Source organism: Arachis ipaensis, chromosome B8 (genome assembly GCF_059453495.1).
Source record: "Arachis ipaensis isolate K30076 ecotype BB chromosome B8, ASM5945349v1, whole genome shotgun sequence".
NCBI classification, from domain to species: domain Eukaryota; kingdom Viridiplantae; phylum Streptophyta; class Magnoliopsida; order Fabales; family Fabaceae; genus Arachis; species Arachis ipaensis.
The window spans coordinates 133,832,207-133,854,634 of NC_142443.1; the positions used below are offsets into that span (position 1 = coordinate 133,832,207).

At 31.4% G+C, this 22,428-nt stretch overlaps 1 protein-coding gene across 11 annotated transcripts; it reads right to left on the minus strand.

The window, feature by feature from the left end:
• Nucleotides 1–13,525: 13,525 nt before the first annotated feature.
• Nucleotides 13,526–21,346, minus strand: LOC107613448 (uncharacterized). Of its 11 annotated transcripts, none has more exons than XM_088496513.1 (17): nt 20,957–21,346; nt 19,488–19,703; nt 19,314–19,378; nt 18,269–18,362; nt 17,745–17,923; nt 17,197–17,247; nt 16,986–17,042; nt 16,393–16,513; nt 16,244–16,310; nt 16,099–16,140; nt 15,484–15,589; nt 15,284–15,394; nt 14,808–14,879; nt 14,619–14,720; nt 14,473–14,519; nt 14,313–14,340; nt 13,526–14,130 (listed from the first exon to the last, which is right to left on the minus strand). In XM_088496513.1, the coding sequence occupies exons 3-17, from the start codon at nt 19,329–19,331 to the stop codon at nt 13,936–13,938; spliced, it is 1,290 nt and encodes a 429-aa protein (XP_088352639.1). In that variant the 5' UTR covers nt 19,332–19,378; nt 19,488–19,703; nt 20,957–21,346; the 3' UTR covers nt 13,526–13,935. The 11 variants fall into 11 exon arrangements, with proteins under 11 accessions (XP_088352639.1, XP_016170936.2, XP_016170933.2 ...); XM_016315450.3 differs by having other exon boundaries at nt 19,576–19,724; nt 20,957–21,338; XM_016315447.3 differs by having other exon boundaries at nt 19,576–19,751; nt 20,957–21,338.
• Nucleotides 21,347–22,428: the final 1,082 nt, after the last annotated feature.

A 22,428-nucleotide genomic window follows, 5' to 3' on the forward strand; every position in this document is an offset into this window, starting at 1 on the left:
ATAAATCGAAGTTAACATATTCGATTTACTAGAGGAGAACCATATATTACGTAATTTGAAATAAGCTGTTTTAATTTACTGAACGTGTTGCCTCCTAAGTATATCTTGAAAACGAGCCAACCACATAATTCGAATTCAACTAATTCAATTTACCTTATTCGTTCATTCATTTTGTATTCATATATTGTTATAATTTTTTGTTATACAAATGAAATAACAGGATTTAATTAACATATGTTCTTAATGACTCACAATGTTTGATAGAAATATGAGTCCATAAAAAATACATTGTATTTTTATAAAGTTTAAACATTTTTATTATGTAATAGATACGTAACGAATACATTGCAAATTTTTATAGTACTCATAACATTTTTTAAGAAATTTTTAAACTTTATAACATTATTTACAATAATTACAAAAAATACTTACAATAAAAAATTTTAAATTTTATAAAAATATTTAATTTAAAATTATTGTTAAAATTTTAGTTGTACTTGTTACAAAATGAATAATCATAATAAAATTTTTAAAAGTTATAATAATATATAAATACAAAATAAATGAACGATTTAGTATAATATAACTAACTATATAAAGAAATTACTTTCCTAGTGAATCGATTTATATTAATTTTATTTACCGAATTACCTTAAAATACCGTTTTCCTACTAAATAAATTTAAGTTAAAACAATTTACTTGGTAATAGTAAATTAATTTTAAGTTAAAATGATTTATTATGATTTTCTAGTAAATTATTTTAAATTACATCAATTTATATAAAGATATTTTAAAAATGAAAGTTAAAATAAGACAATATAATAATATTGAAAGCCAATTAATTTAAAAACAAGATTTAAAAAATAAATTATTTTCATAATTATATAATTTTGAATTTATGATACGAAAAATATTTTTTCAAAAACTATTCTGACACTTGACTTCTAAATACTGAATTATTTATTTAAATAATTAAATTTTTATCTAACCTAATATAATAAAATAGGTTTAAACCTGTTCTAGACCTAGTATCCAAATTCTTAACGGCCTAATACAATCGATCCAAAAGTATCCCTGCCAACTTAATGATCCGGGACCGTCTCTAGCTCCTAACCACTTTTCGAATTATAAGATGTGGGACCCTTTATCTCAAAGATAAGATAACCTACGCCATTTATAAAAGGGGAGTGGTGCACGAATCCCACACTTTTATACAGCTGTACCAGCAAGTGCACTGGGTCATCTAAGTAATACCTGAGCGAGTCAAGGTCGATCCCACGAGAATTGTGGCTTGAAGCAAGCTTATGGTTGTCTTGCAGGTCTTAGGTGAAATCAGAAGTTGTTGGATTAAGAAGTTAGCTATTAGGAATTATATGCTGGGAATAGAGTTCAGAGTTGGAGTTGCTTTGTCTTTCTGAAGTAACTCTGGTATTACTGCTTTCCTTGCTTGTGAGTGATTTCTTCAATGGCAGGCTGTATGTGATTGACACTGGTTTGAGCAGCTGCCAGTACTCCTCCGAATCTGAACCCCATATTTAGTGCAGATCCATCTCTACTTGAGGGTGAAGCGCGTACAGTCCATTCTCCTTCATGATCCTACTCAAAACGCCACAGACAAAGTCGGATCTTCTGGATCAGAGAATATTGTATCTTTTGTTCTAGCCTCTACCACAGAGACCCTAATCTCCCTGGAAATTGGCTGAACTGATGTCTCGAGAAGTCCCCAACGAAATCTTGGATTAGCCATCTGAGAGACGTATATTCAAGCTGGTGGTTCATCATTGTCCGATGAAAGACGTACTCTGAACCCATGTAGAATGTGATAACCTTATGCCAGTTCAACGTATTCATAGTGATGAAGAACGAATATACATCTTAGAATTAATTAAACACGGATCGAAAAGAAATAATAATACTTTTATTAATTCATAGGACTCAACAGGGCTCCTCCCTTCAACCTAGGAGGTTTAGAAACTCATACTGAAAGTAAAAACAATGATAAAAACGAAAATAGGAGTGAATGGTGTATGATGTCTCTAAAAATCATGTAAAATACACTTTAAATACTAAACAGATGACTAGTAAGGGTAAAACAGTCTATTTAGTGCTAAAATCCACTTCTGAGTCCCACTTGGTGAGTGTTTGAGCTAAACTTTGATGAGATCCATGTGCTATGAGGCTCCTTGGGCGTAGAACGTGATAAATGAAAATTTATTGCATGGTTTGGAATCGATCAAGACAAGCATCAATTTGTTAGTAGCATAGTCTGAACCAACAATGAATTCTCAACATCAAATAATAAAGTCAATACAAAATATACCGAGAGTATTTAGCTCCCGGGTCGTCTTCCCTAGGAGTTGCAATGAAATGTATAATTATTGGCTATGAAGGAGAGCATACGGGATTGGGAATGAAAGCAAGAGAGTAAGGGAATGTAAATAGCAAGAAAGTAAATGAAAAGCAAGAAATGTAAGTAGCAAGGAATTGAAATAAGCATGCATGAAATTAAATGGCAACTCTTGGCAAGAATTGGAGAATTTAGGATTCATATCCTAGTTGTGGACCACAAACATGACAATTGTGTGGAATCAATCCAAACTAGTCAATCCTCCTTGAGAATTAGTCAAAAGCATAATTGATCTCAATCCATAAGTCCTAGTCAACTCACTAATTACTTAGTGAAAGACTAGCGTCAATGGAAACCAAATCAATTAACTATTCTCACACAATGCGGAATGGACATCCACAACTCAATTCCACCAAAACACCCAATTTTTTAACCAAGAGTGTGAAAAACTAAACATGCAAGAATTTAAACATCAAAGCAAATAAAAGTCAACGCAATAAAAGTCAAAGCAATTAAATGCAAGTAAAGAAAACTTAAAATGCAAGAAACCTCTTGGCAAGTAATTGAAGGTTAAGGCTACCTATCCTAGTCATTGACCACAAACATATGATGATTATGAAGGGTTAATCCTACTTAGTCAACCTTACATCGAAGATAAGTCAAATAAGCATAGTTAATTCCAATCCCCAAGTCCTATGTCAACACTAGGGGTCACATAAAGTCAAGGGAGACCAAATCAACTAACTACTCTAATATATCAAATAAGAATGGACATCAATGACTCAAGGATCACCAAAGTCAACAATACCAAGCCAAGAGTGAAGAAAAACTAAGTGAAAACTAAGCCAAGCATTTTATTAAACACTTGGTGTGTATGAAAATAAAATAATATTAAAATGCAATAAAGTAAATTCCAAAGCTACCAAAACAAGAAAATGACAATGACAACTGAAGAAAGAAATAAATTTGCATTAAATGAAATTAAAATGTAACAAGAGTGTCATAAAACATAAATTGACAAAATAAAGGAAATAACAAGAGAAATGAAGAAGAACAAGAAGCAATAACAATAAATGACAAGGAAAAGTAAATAGAAACAAGAATTAAAAGTAGAAATTACAAGAAATTAAACTAAAGAACCCTAATTCTAGAGAGAGGGGGAGCTTCTCTCTCTAGAAACTAAGAGAAAACATAACAAAAGTTAAACCTAATTGCCCCCCTTCATCCTTCTTCAATTTGGCCTTAAATAGCTTCAAAAAATGAGTTGGAATGGGTTTTGGGGGCTCAAAAATCGCTGCTAGCCAGTTGTAATTAATGAGGTCACGTGCAGGGACCTGTGCGGGCGCACAGATGCGTGCGTTCGCACACATGCTGAATCCTGACTTGTGCCTCTGCACAAGTACATGTGCGTACGCACAGGTAGACTTATGTCCACTATAGCAAATTGCATATCATTTTGAAGCCCCGGACGTTAGCTTTCCAATGTCGCTGGAACCGCCTCATTTGGACCTCTATAGCTCAAGTTATGACCAATTTAGTACAGAGAGGTCAGGGCTGGCAGCTTTCCAAATCTCATTTTCTTCATGATTTCTCCCCTTTTGGATGCTCTTTCTTCACTTCTGCAACCCATACTTGCCTTGGAAACCTAAAATCACTTAACAAATATATCAAGGCACCACATGGGATTAAAGTGAATTAAAATTGACTAAATTAAGCACAAAAGAGCATGTTTTCACTTTCAAGCACAATTTAGGAAGAAATCTCAAAAGCATGCTATTTAGATGAATAAATGTGGGTTTATGTGATGGAATCCACTCAAATCAAACCAAAATATATCGTAAAATATGGATTCATCAATTCCCCCACACTTAAACCAAGCATGTCCTCATGCTAAACCAACCAAAGGAGATGAATGAAGGGGTAATTATTAATGCAACTACCTACATGCATGTAATTATACTAAATGCTATCTATATATGTCTACACTATGATTCTTATTGAGTTTGGCAAAAACAAACAAAAGAATCTCAATCAATCCAAAGTAGGAACTTAGGGCCAAGACAAGGAAAATATAGCAATATGATCAATGTCCAAAGATTGATTTAAAATTTTCAAAATTAAGTTCAACAACTTGCAATAAGATACAAGATAAGCAATGGAATCATAGAATTGAGCAATTGAACCCCTCACCGGATGTGTTTATACTCTAGTCGTTCAGTGTTTAGGGTTTAACTACTCAATCCTCCTTTAATCATGTTTCTCAAAGACTTGCAAGTCATCTAACAATCAACTAATATTTGATGAATGAATGCAAATATCATGAGGACTTTTGTGGGTTGTAATGGGGCTTAGGTAAGGGTAGGATTAATATGGTTTAGTGGGCTAATAGATTGGATCTTTGATTAGCTCAAGCATCCCACCTAATCCTATATATCATCCTATATATATATAACAAAACAACCTAACTACGTACCCATTTATCCCCTTTTCTCACATTCACTCATGCATCCTCTTTCCAATTCACACACATATGCATCCTTTATTTACATTCTTATTTTCTTTTCTTTTCTTTTTCTCTTTTTTTTTCTTTTTTTTTCTTTTTTTTTTCTATACAAAGTATATACATCAATTTTTTTTTTCTTTTATCAACAACAAGAGATGCATATGTTTCAAGTAATGAATGCATGAGTGTTTACCCATTTTTACCAAATATTCTCAATGAACATCCAAACTAACTTTCTACCAATGTTTCCCACAAATTCTCCCCACACTTGATTAACACACACACTCAAACCCAAGCTAATCAAAGATACAATCAATGGACATAATAGTTTTTCATTTAAGGTGAATGATGTGCTTATAATGAGAACAAAAAGGAATTAAAGGCTCAAAAAATAGTTTACAAAGATAGATGCAAGGGTTGGCCATATGGGTCAGTGAGCTACACAAAGATGGCCTCAATCATACTAAATGCAGTCCAAAACAACAAATATAGGACATAAAGACTTCAAAAAAATCAAAGATCACAATCATAAAAGGAGTTTATCACACACAAGAACAAAATTTGTGATTGAAAATATGTAACCACACAATTTAAGCTCAAATCTCACTTGGTATTTGTTCAAGCTCTTTTCTATGTTCCATAAAAAGATACTTCAAGCAAGTTCAAAAAATAATTTTCAAATCTAATCAATGGAATGCCCAAAAAGGGATTTCTTAAAAATTCTTTGTTGTTTACCAAAACTTATTTACTATATGTATGTATATATGTATGTATGTATGTTGTGATGGATGTAATTTCAAAATCTTTCCTAGTTCTATTCCTAATTTTCAACAATAAAAAATTAACATGAACGATTAGGACAAAATTGAACTAGGTGCTATACTATTCACATCATCCAACCACAACTTCTATCCATAAAATATATACTAAGAAAAAGATGCAAAAATACAACATGCAATAGCTAGAAATAAACTATGATATGTATACTAAAAATGCAATGCAACAGTCAAAAACATTCCAAATATATACAAGAAACCTACTAAAAGAACTAAAAATAAAGTGCAAAGTGTTTGGAAAAAGAAAGTTTTCACCCCAAAATGACGAATCCTCCCCCACACTTAAGCATTGCACGGTCCTCCGTACACGAACACGATTCGGGGAGAATGTGTCTCTAAAGAGCTCCGCCTTCAAATGGCGGATGCGGGGGCTTGGGTTGCATGGAAATCGCCAAGTCCATGTATGCTCGGCATCTCCTTCCTCGGTGTCCTCCTCCTCTCTCGGCTCCTTGCCTTTTTGTCTCATCCTCAAAAAGAGTCAATAAGGTATAATTAGGAATCATAAGGCAAGTAGCACAAAAGGGTAAGGAGAGAGTAAATAAGCATCTAATTGAGGAATTTTGCATAGTGGTATAGAATACACACAACGGTTGGCTAACGTGGCATCCACACAATGAAAAAGTAAGCACGAGTTCCTCAACTAAATGGCCTAAGATGCAAGCAATAAATGAGCATCAATTGAACACAAGCAAGCTTAGGTAATTGCAACAAGAGTGAATTGAATTTAGAAAATATTGGATATTGAAAGTGTGCAAGTGAAAGAGCAAAAGTGAAGTAAATTAGCACAACAAACAATAACTAATAGAATGATGAAAAGAAAATTACTTATTCATCCTTAGAAAAAATCAAATAATCACACGGTTAAGGTGTTTGTTACAAAAAATGACAAGTCTTGATAGAATCAAGCCAAGTCAACTCAAACAAATGCAATGCATTAACAAGAAACAAGGACCTTGTGATGTGATTATATTGACTTAAAAACCATGATGAACAAGAAATTCAATTCAATTCACTAAAGTAAAAGTGCACAATTCAAAATGCCACACAAGGATAAAGTCTAATGCATATGGTAGCTACAACATATGAATCAAACTCACAATTCATCTAGGCAATGAAATAAAGACTTAATGCTCAGTGCACATATTCATTAAGCTTGAGACCAAATTCAAGCAAGAAGCAACCCAATCAATATAAATCAAACACTTGCAACTTATTGAATTAACAAACAACTAAACAAAACTAATATAATTACCAAAATAAAAATGAAATGCAAACAAAACAAAGTAGAGCAAGTAGAGAAGAAGGTAAAAGGAAGAAGAAGAGAAGAAGTAGAGAGAATGGAAGAAGAGAAGTGTAGTGGTAAGAAAACAGGGGCGTGCGTGCGCACAGGTAGCGTACGCACACTATGAGGAAAGGGGAAGGTGTGCGAGCGCACCCGCTATGCGAGCGCTCCTAGCAGAAGAGGAATCAAGACATGTGCGTGCGCATGGGGCTGTGCGCACGCACAGAAGGTAAAGAAATGGAGGGTGAGCGGACGCACAAGTGTGTGCCAGCGCTCTGAACAGAGAGGGGATTAGAAGGTGTGCATACGCACAAGCGTGTGCGCATGCACATAACACTTTTTTTTACATAGAATGAAGCGTCAACATTTCCAGCTATCACGCCTTCTGTGCGTATGCACACAGGTTCGTGCGCACGCACAGAGGCAAAAAGAGAGGGTGCAGACGCATAAAAAGTGCGAACGCTCCCAACAGAGGAGGCACAAGCTGGTGTGCGCGCGCACAGGTGGGTGCACGCACACAGAACGCGAAAATTAGGGTTGTGTGCGTACGCACAGGTGGGTGCACACGCACATGCTCTGTTTTTCTAAAAAAATTTAGTGCTCTAAGGCACCAAACTTGAAATCAAAATAGCTTTTCAACCCCAATATATATTATTCAACAAAAACACATAATATAAACTAAAATCTAAGCAAATGAAGCTTGAAATTAAACTAAGCTAAGCTATCTACAAGAGACAAAATGCAATAAATTGAAACTATGTACAAAGAGAGGGTTAGAAAGGTGTTACCATGGTGGGGTGTCTCCCACCTAGCACTTTGTTTAGAGTCCTTAAGTTGGACTTTATTGAGAAGCTCTAACAATGCTTGGGTTTTCAAACTCTCCATTGATTTTCCCAAGCTTTGATGGAGTGTCCCACAAGCCATGAGCTTCCAACAAGAAGAACAAAAAGCAAACAAGAAAAATATATTCACAATGGCAAACAAAAAGCAAGATATTCACATACTAACATATTCACAATAGCTAAAAATAAGCAAGCAACATATGTACAATCAACCAAAAATAAGCTATTCACATATTAACATATTTACAATAGCCAAAAACATACACCATTGTAACTCCCCGGCAACGGCGCCAAATTTGATAAATGAAAATTTATTGTATGGTTCGGAATCGATCAAGACAAGCATCAATTCGTTAGTAGCATAGTCCGAACCAACAATGAATTCTCAACATCAAATAACAAAGTCAATACAAAATATACCGAGAGTATTTAGCTCCCGAGTCGTCTTCCTTAGGAGTTGCAATGAAATATACAATTATTGGCTATGAAGGAGAGCATGGGGGATTGGGAATGAAAGCAAGAGAGCGAGAGAATGTAATAGCAAGAAAGTAAATGGAAAGCAAGAAATGTAAGTAGCAAGGAATTGAAATAAGCATGCATGAAATTAAATGGCAACTCTTGGCAAGAATTGGGGAATTTAGGATTCATATCCTAGTTGTGGACCACAAACATGGCAATTGTGTGGAATCAATCCAAACTAGTCAATCCTCCTTGAGAATTAGTCAAAAGCATAATTGATCTCAATCCATAAGTCCTAGTCAACTCACTAATTACTTAGTGAAAGACTAGCGTCAATGAAAACCAAATCAATTAACTATTCTCACACAATGCGGAATGGACATCTACAACTCAATTCCACCCAAACACCCAATTTCTCAACCAAGAGTGTGAAAACTAAACATGCAAGAATTTAAACATCAAAGCAAATAAAAGTCAACGCAATAAAAGTCAAAGCAATTAAATGCAAGTAAAGGAAACTTAAAATGCAAGAAACCTCTTGACAAGTAATTGAAGGCTAAGGCTACCTATCCTAGTCATTGACCACAAACATATGATGATTATGAAGGGTTAATCCTACTTAGTCAACCTTACATTGAAGATAAGTCAAATAAGTATAGTTAATTACAATCCCTAAGTCCTATGTCAACACTAGGGGTCACATAAAGTCAAGGGAGACCAAATCAACTAACTACTCTAATATATGAAACAAGAATGGACATCAATGACTCAAGGATCACCAAAGTCAACAATACCAAGCCAAGAGTGAAAAAAAAACTAAATGAAAACTAAGCCAAGCATTTTATCAAACACTTGGTGTGCATGAAAATAAAATAATACTAAAATACAATAAAGTAAATTCCAAAGCTACCAAAACAAGAAAATGACAATGACAACTGAAGAAAGCAATAAATGACATGGAAACATAAATTTGCATTAAATGAAATTAAAATGTAACAACGGATAATGCCACACCCGGACAGTTGACTTTTTTTTGCTGCACTTGTTCACAAATTAAGAATAAATTAATTTAAAAATTTAAAATTTTTTAATTTTTTAATTTTTTAGATATTTTTGAAATTTTTTATTTTTTTACTATTAGAAAAAAAATTATATTTTTAGTTTAAAAATTAAAAAAATAATAAATTTACAGATCAATTGTTTACTAGATATTGCTAGACTTTATTTTATTTTTCTAATTTAAAAAAAATTAAATCATGTAATCTAAATATTCAAAAATAAAAAATTTATTTTTTGAAAATAATTTTTTATTTTTTTATTCACCGAATAATGCACACTCGGACAGTTGACTTTTTTTTTTGCACTTGTACACAAATTAAGAATAAATTAATTTAAAATTTTAAAATTTTTTAATTTTTTAATTTTTTTAATTTTTTGGATATTTTTGGAATTTTTATTTTTTTCTATTAGAAAAAAATTTATATTTTTAGTTTAAAAATTAAAAAAATAATAAATTTACAGATCTATTGTTTACTAGATATTGCTGAACTTTATTTTATTTTTTTAATTTGAATAAAAAATTAAACCATGTAATTTAAATATTCTAAAATAAAAAGTTTATTTTTTGAAAATTTTTTATTTTTTTGGAAATATTTTTTATTTTTTTATTTACTGGATAATGCCACACTCGGACAATTGACTTTTTTTTTGCTGCACTTGTTCACAAATTAAGAATAAATTAATTTAAAATTATAAAATTTTTTAATTTTTTAATTTTTTGGATATTTTTGGAATTTTTATTTTTTTACTATTAGAAAAAAATTATATTTTTAGTTCAAAAATAAAAAAAAATAATTTTACAAATCTATTGTTTACTAGATATTGTTAGATTTTATTTTATTTTTTGAATTTAAAAAAAATTAAATCATGTAATTTAAATATTCAAAAATAAAAAAATTATTTTTTAAAATTTTTTATTTTTTGAAAATATTTTTTTATTTTTTTATTCACCAGATAATGCCATACCCGGACAGTTGACTTTTTTTTTGCTGCACTTGTGCACAAATTAAGAATAAATTAATTTAAAAATTTAAAATTTTTTAATTTTTTACTTTTTTGGATATTTTTGAAATTTTTATTTTTTTACTATTAGAAAAAAATTTATATTTTTAGTTTCAAAATTAAAAAAATAATAATTTTAAAGATCTATTGTTTACTAGATATTGCTAGATTTTATTTTATTTTTATAATTTAAATAAAAAATTAAATCATGTAATTTAAATATTCAAAAATAAAAAAATTATTTTTTTGAAAATTTTTTATTTTTTTGAAAGTATTTTTTTATTTTTTTATTCACCGGATAATTCCACACCCGGACAGTTGACTTTTTTTTTGTTACACTCGTTCACAAATTAAGAATAAATTAATTTAAAAATTTAAAATTTTTTTATTTTTGGATATTTTTGGAAATTTTTTTTACTATTAGAAAAAAGTTTTAATTTTTAGTTTATAAATTAAAAAAAATAATAAATTCAAATTAAGAATAAATTAATTTAAAAATTTAAAATTTTTCAATTTTTTATTTTTTTGATATTATTGGAATTTTTTTTTTTTAACTATTATAAAAAAAATTTATATTTTTAGTTTAAAAATTAAAAAAATATTAAATTTACAGATCTATTGTTTACTAGATATTGCTGGACTTTATTTTATTTTTCTAATTTAAATCAAAAAATAAATAATGTAATTTAAATATTAAAAAAAAATTATTTTTTTAAAAGTTTTTTATTTTTTTGAAAATATTTTTTTATTTTCTTATTCACCGGATGATGCCACACACGGACAGTTGAGTTTTTTTTGCTGCATTTGTTAACAAATTAGGAATAAATTAATTTAAAAATTTAAAATTTTTCAATTTTTTATTTTTTGGATATTTTTGGAATTTTTATTTTTTTACTATTAGAAAAAAATTTATATTTTTAGTTTAAAAATTAAAAAAATAATAAATTTAAAGATCTATTGTTTACTAGATATTGCTGGACTTTATTTTATTTTTCTAATTTTCCTTGGATGCAAGACTTTGATCGCCGTTGATGACTGAAAGCTTGGTAACCATCACCGTCGTTGCTATGATTTTGCCCTTGTGCTGCAGCGAGGTTTTCTTCTTCTACCTCTCTACACCTCGTTCTCCAACCAAAACCTAGATTGAAGACTCTCTTCTTCAACATTTAGTAGCGTTTTTCTTCTTCTACCTCAAGGTTTTACTATGTCACTGCACTGCCAGGAGTTCCATGTTGCCATCGATCCCTGCACATTGTTCTTCTATAGCACCGTTGGTCCCTACACACACCTCTTGCTTGGCGTGCATAGGCGTCTGCTGCTGCATTGAGAACCATCTGCCTAACTGTCTAATAACTCTGAACACGCCGTCACTACGCCAAGGATTTGAATAGTTTGAAAAGAGAAAATAACATATTTTGAAAATGATGATGATGGTGAATAGTTCTAAAAGGATAAAATTAGAAAAATATGTTGTTGACTATATTTTGATCAAAAGAATTTGAAGATAGAGATAAAATTAATGCAAATAAAAAATATTAAAGATAAAATTAAAACAAATTAAATCTTAGATGTATTTTTAAAATTTTTAATAAATTTTAGAGACAAAAAAATATACTATTAAATGAATGCTAGTAGAGGGTTGTTTTCAATATTTTTTATGATGGAATAATAGGTGTCTAAATGAATTATTTAACTAGTCTGTTTAATACTTTAATCTATTATTTTTTTGAATTAATTGAACCCATTTTATTTAACCCATAATTTAAATAAATTTGATTTTAATAACAAAAATCTATCTGTTTAAACAAATAAACAGATTAATGCAAAAAATTTAACCCATTTGGAGAGGCCCTAGTCCTTTTCGGACTAAAATTCACCCAAAAGACCGAAACATAGGTGTCACTTACTCGATCATTCCTTAGTTCAAAATTTCAAAATTACTTTTATTAGAGGGAAAAAAAAACACATCCTAATTCCTTGGAATCTAGGATGAATAAACATGATGTGGCTGAATTGACAATTCAAGTCATAGTAGGGAATAAAATTCCAATATGATCCCACTAAACATTACGCACTTGTCGCTGGCAAAGATATTAACTATGCCTCGAGCCAAATTATTAGGCCTCAAGTAATTTGGTCCAAAGTATAGACAAAAATATTTCATAAATATAAAATAACCAGTCTACATGTCATAAGTCATAACACAAGCCACATCAATGTATCACTATTTACTACTGACTAGTGTTATTGGCTGATCAATAAACAGAATAACTTATAAAATATAACTAGTGATTTACCCATAATAACATTACAAGAATATAATCTTTTTAAAATTACGTCAACTTCATCCTGATATTATAGATTATATTACAAAATATTTAATAAAATCAAACTATTTTTATAAAAAAATCGCAAGAATAAAAGTTCTCATCGACTAAGAAGATCAGAGTTTTCATAAATAAAAAAAATTAAATAATAAATTTTTTAATTATTTTCATGTGAAAGAATTTATTTACAGAGATTCTGATCTTCTTAACCGCTGAGACTTTTGTCCTTTACGACTATTTTATAAATATAATTTAATACTATAAATTGTGTCATCAACGTAATTTTAAAAAATTTATATTCCCATAATAGTATTACGAATAAAAGTACTAATTTTAGTTGTAAAATTAGTAATAGACAATTAATAGGTAAATTTCAATGTTTAAAATAATGCAATTATTTAAATAACTACTAGTTTTTACTCAGTATACAACTACTGACCCTATTTGATATGGATGATAAAGAGAAATTCCCATAAAAATTTCAAAAAATTAACGGAACAGTTACTCTATTTATGTTTAATCTGAAGGATATGTTCAATTTTTAGACTCTCGCCTTTTGGTGTCCATAAAATGTAAAACAAAACATTCAATTCATATAGTCGTACATAAATGTCTATTTTGAATATAGATATTGTTGCAATTGCAAGTATGAATTTCAAGACCAAAAAAATGAAAGTTATGAATCTTGATTCCTATACTTCTAAAACATTTTCGGCGAGCTTTAGAAATATTCCCAACTATATATATATATATATTTTTTTAATACTTCAAGAAAAAGTTTCTATAAGACATTAAATATACCTAAAAAGTTACAAGTATTTCCATGATAGGACAGCCATTAGCTTCGACACTTGAAAGGAAAAAAAATTTGCTTAAAGAAGGCTCTTTCAAGTTCGAATTAAAAGATATAAAATGACACGACATAAACAGCAAGACTTAAATAATGTTACGCCATTTCTTTTTCCTTTCACAAATACAACCCTAATCTCCACTTGTGTTGACAATAAGAATTGGAAAGAACAAAAGATTTGGTGTAAACCTTTAAATAAATTTTACTCAAAGCAGCATATGCAGGATACAAAATTTATGCTACCAAAAGTAAGCAGGTTAATGCTCACTTTGATCTCCATAAGTACACGCGTCAGTCATTTTAGTTCTCATTGATTTTAACGAGTCAAGTAAAATAATTCACGCGTGTACATAGAAGAACCAAAGTAAGCATTAACCTGCAAAAAAATCATTGTGTAAACTAATTTGTGCATGCCTTCCATGCTCGGCTAAATTTCTAAATTTCGTGTTGGTCTATAACTTGTGTGTGTAAGCCTTAACTCCATGTGTATGTCATTAGTTCCGATTTCATCGCTGGAATACTTTTCTTGGCATGATGGAAATGGAGCACAGCAGGAAGAAATGTCGATTCCGGCCACCTCCATAGCATTGCAGACCCATTCAGGAACATCACCTTTGGGGAACTGCAGTAGAAAGGTGTGAAAAGATTTAATAACAGTCAACAAATATTTTTGATAGTTTGAAAAAGATGATGTTGGTAAAAATATCTTTCAATTCAAAGATAAATATTTAAATTTCAAACATACAAACATTAACATGAATGTAGATGAAATTGAGAACAATAATGAAATGAAGTATTAAATACCATTGTTTGTAAAAAGTCGCATACAAACCTACAAAAAAATAAAAATAAAAGGGTTATTGGCATATAGGGAGGGGCTTTGAACTTCGAAAGGGGAAAAAGCTATAATTAATAATAGAAGAGAAATCCAATGATAGGAACACGTAATTAAATATAAGCATACTTTGGGAACCTTCCCTCAACTATTGATGTGTGTAAATTCCTGCTAAGCTGCAAATTTAAAAATACAAGGACTTTAGTTGAACATGTATATACATATACTGATCATTAATTTATAAGCAAAATTTTATATAATGTAGAGTTTTCTACCCGCATCATGTAATATAAATTATGATATGATAGAAGCTGAGACCCCATGGCGTCTTTAGTGACAAGGCAATGGATGTAGGCCCTGGTGTAGTTCTTGCAAACCTATGAGGAAAAAATAAAAAAATATAAAAATATGCCAATTTCGTCAAATAATTCATCAAATAAAGAAGTACCCTCTCAGAAGCATACCATACAAGGGCAGGTAGGATCAATTGGTCGAGTATCATCAGCCATGGCTCTATGTTTTAGTTTTAGTACTCCCTACAAACATACCACAAAGAATTAAGTTTAAAATCATGCGGATGCATCAACAAGTGGACTATGATGGCAGGAAAAAATTATAAGGTTATGTTCAGTTAGACGGAAAAGAGGGGCTACATTTTGTTGTGCTAAATTTTAAAGGAAGAAAGGAAAAATTTCAGAGTAAAATTCACTAATTCTACGGATAAATTTTACTTTATATTTGACTAGGGTAAATGTTTGCCCCCGTTTAGTGAATTGCATATTTGAACTCTTGAGAATTTTTATTTTCTCTGTATACCAAACAACTTGTAATTTTAAGGAGATAATATTTTCCTCCTTTAATTTTTATTCCATAAAGTTTTGTTCCCAAAAATTTTAATTGTAACATAGCCTAAATTGTCCATAAAATGGAAAAAGATCACCTCAGGAATAAGGGCAGTCCCAAAACGTGCTGTACGGGTGGGGTAGACACAATCATACATGTCTGCACCCAAAGCACTACAAACAACAATATCAAGTGGATAACCAACTCCCTGGAACAAGTACAAGCAAATGGTATGAAATTGATTTAATTTGAAATGTATATCAAAGTAATGGCTGCTACAATGAAAGTTATTCTGACCATAACGTATCGTGGTTTATCCTCTGGCAAAGCAGCAGTGCACTGAGCAACAACTCGCCAAAACGAATCTTTATCTTCGCCTCCTGCAAGACCACCAATAGCATAGCTGTGACAAAAGAAAATTATATTAAGCTCCTTAGCAGCATTACGAAACTATTGATTCCACATGTCCTCCTTTATTTCACAAGGTTACTTCTAACTGTAGTATGTCAATGAAAGAAGACCTTTATCTATTCATGCATATTTTTGGAATGCTATACTATTTTTCTTCACTCTTTTGATAAGTACTAGATACCAGATCAACAATCCTAATTTTTCTTCTCTTTTGTTAAATTGAATCAGGAATAACACATTAAATTGTCTCGAGTTAGTATAACTCACAATTTATAGTTTAACTTTAAGAAATTACACAGTAATGATTCATGAATAATATGACCAAGCCCATTTTGTGTGGTGCCTAAACAAAAAGAAACTGGAGCTAACATTCAAACCAGCTAGTATTGTATACTGTCTAGTATATAGTTCTAAAAGACAGCACAAAATAAATAACATTAGAAATGGCAATAAGCTTGAAACCACAAAATAGACTATATGACTAAATAAACTTACACTTACCCAGGCAAGTTGCGGTCTACCAAACCTTTGACACAGATGTCCCTGAGTACAGCATATTGCAAATTATAAATTTATAGTTAGTTACTTGTTTCACAACATCCACATTAATAATAGGAAGAACATCATGGTTTGTGCTAAAATTTACCTCAACTCAGGATCTAAACCACCTTGTACAATACCAAACAAGTTCTGATCGTGAGGTCTCTTGTGTGCTGTTAACAGAAGGAATGTCCATTATATTTAGCATTGGAAACAACCAAAGACTTAAATGATACACTTCAATAACATAATTACCTGCTATGCATCTGTCTATCCATCTAAGCGTTCGATACATAGCTTCCTCAATTCTTGGACCAGTAATGGTGGTCTTTACGACATCATCCAAAGCCATAATAATATCTGCTCCAATTCTATTCTGTACAATTTATGACGAACATAAGAAAGAAAAATCAATTTTCTTAAAATATATTGTTACAGTTTGCTAGCCGTAAGCTCCAACCAAAAACTCCATAAGCAGGTACAAGAAACCAGAAATTATTGAAGGCATCAAGAAAACGTGCATAAGAACAACGTGCATAAGAACAACGAATCAATTTTCAGTGCTATACTTTGTAGTCAATACTACAATCTGTTATGCATTGTCACTTGCAATTTTCTATGAGGCTTAAATTATAAACATTAATCGAATATCTAATAAAAGATCATCTTTCTCAATTTGGAAATACTATATTGGGAATAACTATAACTTAAAACAAGAATTCAATGAACAACTTCTATCTGAAAGCAAATCATAATATGTGGAGTCCTAAAAGTTTTTCAAATTTTAAATAAACTATCAAGTATTGATTGAAAGAAACATATGGAGGAAAAACAATTAATCTACATACTTGTATCTGAATTGATTCTTCGGGTGTAAGAAGCATTGGCTTGCCATCCACCGGTGACTGAAGCAAGAAAATAATTCTAAAGTTACTAATAACAGAATTTCATTGTAGACTACAATTGCAACCTTTTCTTATTATAATTTTTTGTCTTGTCTTAAAATGGAAAAAAAGGTTAGATACAAACTTGCCTACAAAACTTGAAAATAATGTATACCTGAAATGTCACACCTTCTTCTGTGATATCAGCAAGATGCAACAATGAGACCTAAAACATTAGTGCGGTAGATTGGTAAGATTTTTAACAAAAAATATAAATGATTTTTTTCAACATTATCTCTGAATACAGTTATCAATTAGCAAAAAGATAATACAGATTCACTTCACACAACAAATTTAGCTCCAATGTCATTTTTTTTGTCCTGCCTAAGTGCCTATCCACACAGCCTTAGGCTTCTTTCTGTTATAACCTTGATTACTTTCAATACTTCTCTTAGTATGATCAACATCATTCTTCACTTTGAAGTGACATTATATTATAACTTTTGATTCTGATACAGATAAACTTGTACAAAGGTTGAAAACAGAGACACAATAATAAGAAAAAACACAAGCCACAAACAATGCTGTGGCATGAAAAATTATCAGACAAAATTAGTATGCAACAGTATTACTTGATGGAACCCGATGATAATAATATAATTACTAGAATGCTCGAAATTACAACAGTAAAAGGAAAAAGTATACATTAAGTCAAACAACAACCATTTGAAAGCCACCAGAGTCTGTAAGCATAGCCCGTGGCCAGTTCATAAAATTGTGAAGACCACCAGCTTCTTCGAGAAGCTCGGAAGTAGGTCGAAGGGCCAAGTGATATGTGTTTCCCAGAATTATTTGGCAACCAATTCTCTCAAGTTCGTTATTTGTCAAGCCTTTGATTGTCCCTGTTCATTTAACCCCTCCAATTAGGAATGCAAAAGTGCAAGAAAACCACTTAGAAATTTGTCAAAAGCCTAGGAAAGAGAAAATCAACTCAATCAATGCAAATATCAACATTGAATGTTCTATGGACATGAGTAACCGATGTCCATACTTTCCCCCAAAAACAACAAACTCAATACGAATGCAATATTGTATTATAAAGAAATGAAACAATTTGGCAACAACTTTGAAGGTGAACTTTGTTATCTTATAACATGAAATGGCTTGAGCATGAGAATGAAAAACACTAGGAAAAACAGAAAACTTCATTCGCTGCATATCAGAAAGGATAAATTGGAAACTCTAACCTTGAGTACCCACTGGCATAAATAGTGGTGTTTGACACACAAAGTGAGGAAGGGTCAATTGAGCTGCACGAGCACGGTTGAACCGGCCAAGAATCTGAGAAAGCAAACATAATAATAAAACTTCAGGAAAAAAATAACCAAAGAATGGTTCAACAAGTGCACATAGTGCTTCTCAGCCATCATCTAGAGTTATCACTTATTCTCTTGTATGCATACCCATATCATTCTTTCAGCCACAGTCATCCAAAGGTAAAACAACAACAATAGCAATAAATGAATGTTGTTGATTTTCACATAAATAAGACAACAAAACTTCAGCAATGTAAAGGCGTAAAAGAACTAAAATAGAACTAGAGAGAGACTCGCGCATTAGATTATTTATACTATATAGTATATTTTAGTCAATGTTATATTAAAAATATTTTAGAGAACATATTATAAATAGATTTTGAATTTTTTTTTTTTTGAAAAAGGCATAGGTTATTTATATTAGAATTATACAAAACTGCATTTTCATTTTTCGATTTGCATTAATGGCTACACTTTGTCTTTTCTTGTAGTTTTTTTGTTTGTAAATAATTAAAAAAATAAATGAATGAGAATGAAAAACATATAAAAATGTTATATTAAATTTAAGAAATTTTTTACAATTAATACGAGAGATTAAGAAATGAAGAATAGTAAGAGCTTAATATGTATAAGTTGTAGAATTTGAATATTTGTAACTGAAATTTTTTATAATTATTATTATTATGACACTTTTAATGTATGTTTATTGCATTTAATTAGTACTTGATGTTTCAATTGAATAATAATAGATAAGAGTTTTTTGTTTTAATTTTTTTAAACATTTTACTAAATAGTGATTGGTTGATTTTCATCTTTTGCCAAGTCATTAGAATTGCTGATGTGACATCATTAGCAAAGAAAAGATGACAAACTCATTGTGGAGAGAGTTGGTATCAGCTTTTATATAGATATAAATATAAATATAAATAGATAAATAGATAGGTTGATAGATAAATAGATAGATGGGGAATTGAACCTCGAAATGAAGCGCCATGGGCTTTGTTTGAGGAGCGGGGTAGGGCACGCAACTAATGGTATGTCCTAGCATGGAAGAAGAAAGGCGTAAGCAATGGCATTATGAACAACACAAACAAAGAATTATTACATGAATAGAAAGTGTTTTAGATAGAAACAGATAGAGAGAACTTACAGAGAGAGAGAGAGAGGGGAGGAACAAGAACATGCGACGAATGAAGTGCCCTAGGCTATTGAAAGCGTTAAAGCTGTGGTGTGCGTACCTTCATGGCTGTGAAAGCAAGTTGGCCGGAACTTGTGATGTGGTAGAGTGTTGCTAATGTTTGGTCTCAATCTCAGAGAAACCGCAATGGCAATGCTATTTCTCATTCCAGGATGAAAACGGACCAAACTATACCTTGCATTAAACAAGCTACGACAACTTTAGACTAAGCCTGGCCTGTAACATGTTAAAAAATCTATCACTACACTAATAATAGAAACTAAAAAGGATTCAAGAGATAACTATCCCAATTGGTGTCCAACTTGCATACTAAAGTATCACAAAAACAAGGGGATATATGAAACAAAAGAAGAACCAAATTTGAAAATAAATAAACTAGCTTACTACTTTATAAGAATATTGTCTAAAACAGGATAAGTAAGTAACACATGCAGTAGATGAAAATTAAACGATTAAACGTTAATCATTGTAAACAAAAATTGCAGAAATAAATGCACATGGAACAACAAAAAATAGATACGACTCAACATGCTAACAAGAGCATGAATGAAACTGATACCTAAAACAGAGAACTCAATAAGAATCAGTATTTTAAAAATAAAATTAGCTTACTATAGCTAACACGTTCAATTAACTGGGACTAAATAATCAAACATGGACCGTTATAAAAAATTAAAGAAGTCAATGCAGATTCAAGAAAGAAAATGAAAGAAGAGAAAAATTGTAAGGGGCAGAAGAGAAACCTGTGACGTGAGGGAGAGGAGAACGGGGTGAGGGTGCTTTGAAGTGTGAAGAGGGGAGAATGAAAATTTTGAGGCCGGGCGGCTAACAAAGCTTCGTAGAGTTGAGTTGAATTGACAATTGGGCACCATTAAAGTGGGTTTAGGGTTTTAACTTTTAAGGTTGAATTTTAAAATTTAATTATTTCATTAATCAATCCGTCGGCCGAATAGAATTAAAGGACCGCACTATTTCTGTCTAAAGTAAGATAAAATAAATGCAATGGTTGAATAACCTAAACCTGCTCAACGCTCAGGGGTTTGGGCATGTGTTAAAGACTTAAAGTAAAAAGAACCCACACCGGTAAGCCGGTAAATGTTTTTTTTATTTTTCACCGTCCTTTTTAATTCGGTACACCAGAAATTAACCTGTCACAAATTAAAAATTTTATTTAAAAAGTTTATTGTTGGTGCGGACATAAAATAGGCTCCGACACAGAGAATCAGCAAACGTAACACATCTGCAACTCAAAAACTGATTCACGAATCCTTTGAAAATGAGGTTCAGCAAGCAACACAGCACGATACCGTACAGGTATGGAATCACAAGCAAAAGGAAACCATTGTTAACGGTTTAGGGTTAACAACGATTGATGAAAATAACTGAAGGAAAAAAAAAGAAAAGAAAAAGAAAGCGCTTACATCGAGAAGAGGTAGAAGTTCGTCGACGGATGAAGGAGGATCTAGAAGCTTGTTCCCAGCTTCACGAAGCTGCTCTTCGAGCTGCCTCTCAGCAGAAGCCATTGTTAACGGTCCTTCAAGGGGGTTCTCTTCTTCGCAGATCTCACAAACGCTGTCTCACTCACTCCATCGAATCCCTAGAAACCACTCTTTCTCTCTCAATTCCAAATCGGAACCCTAAATGCGGAAATGAACACACACAGAGAAAGGTTAGGGTTTTTCGCTCAATGTTTTTTTTCCTCTCTTTTACTTTTCTTTCTTCCGTTCCGATAAAGAGAAACGGAGAGAGGGGGGAGAGAGAGAGTAAAGTTTGTTTCTTTTTATTTCTTTTTCTGGTTGTGTGAGAAAATTAGACAGGGAAATGATTTATATGCGAGTTAAAGAAAATGAGAATTGGAAAAAAGGAAATTAATTTTTTGTTTTATTGAAAGTTTGTGTGGATTTTTTTTTTTTTTTGGTTTGCACAGGATATCCATTATTCCATTAGATCAGAAGTCTAATGACTAATCCCTCGGGTACTGCAGAGGCACATAAAGTGGGCGACCTTCCCAAGCAAGCAAATTCCATTCTCATCCTCGAATGAGTATCGAACCCGGGAGAGATGGTTAAGGGACACAGACCCTCATCCATCTGTGCCAACTTGCGTTGGTTTTGTGGATTTTAATTTGGGCGGTTCAAAGGAGAATTGAGGCTAGGATCTTGAGGGGTCTACGAATCTACTTAGGCTGGGTTTGGTAAAGCTTTTTTAAGAGGTGCTTGTGCTTTTCAAAAGTACAAGCACGTCATTTTGCGTTTGGTAAATTAAAAAGCCCAAGTGCTTGTGCTTACGGCTTTTAAAAGTTAGGGGTGCTTTTGAAAGCACCTAGGAGGGAGCTTTTCAAAGCTGGCTTATGCTTACCAAATTTTTTTCATTTTTCCGCATGTATTTTCCGCAATTATATTGTCATTAAAATCCTCGTATATTTCTAACTTCTCATCCTAACATTCACAAATTCTAACACAATCTTCATATATTTTTTATTTTTCAACCTAATCTTCACAAATTTCAATACAAATACATCTCTATCACATATTAGGTATGAACTTCTATTTATTTATGTTAATTTTTTTTGCGTTAATTTTGTATTTTTTCAGTAGATCTATTATGTTTGTTTTTCTCTGTTCTTTGAAACGGGAAGAGGTTGATCTGGTTTATGAAAATCAATCATAAAATTTTCTTTGTATGAACACTAGTCAAAATTATAATAACAACATGTATATACATATGTAAATATAGATATATAATTATAAGAGTAGTTTATTTGAGATAAGTGTCCTATTTTTTGTGATCTATAAAGATGAGCCAATATATATAGGTGGGTAATAAACGTACCCAGTACTAACATTGGATTACATACAAATTTTATTATTGACTAATGATAAATTTATTTATA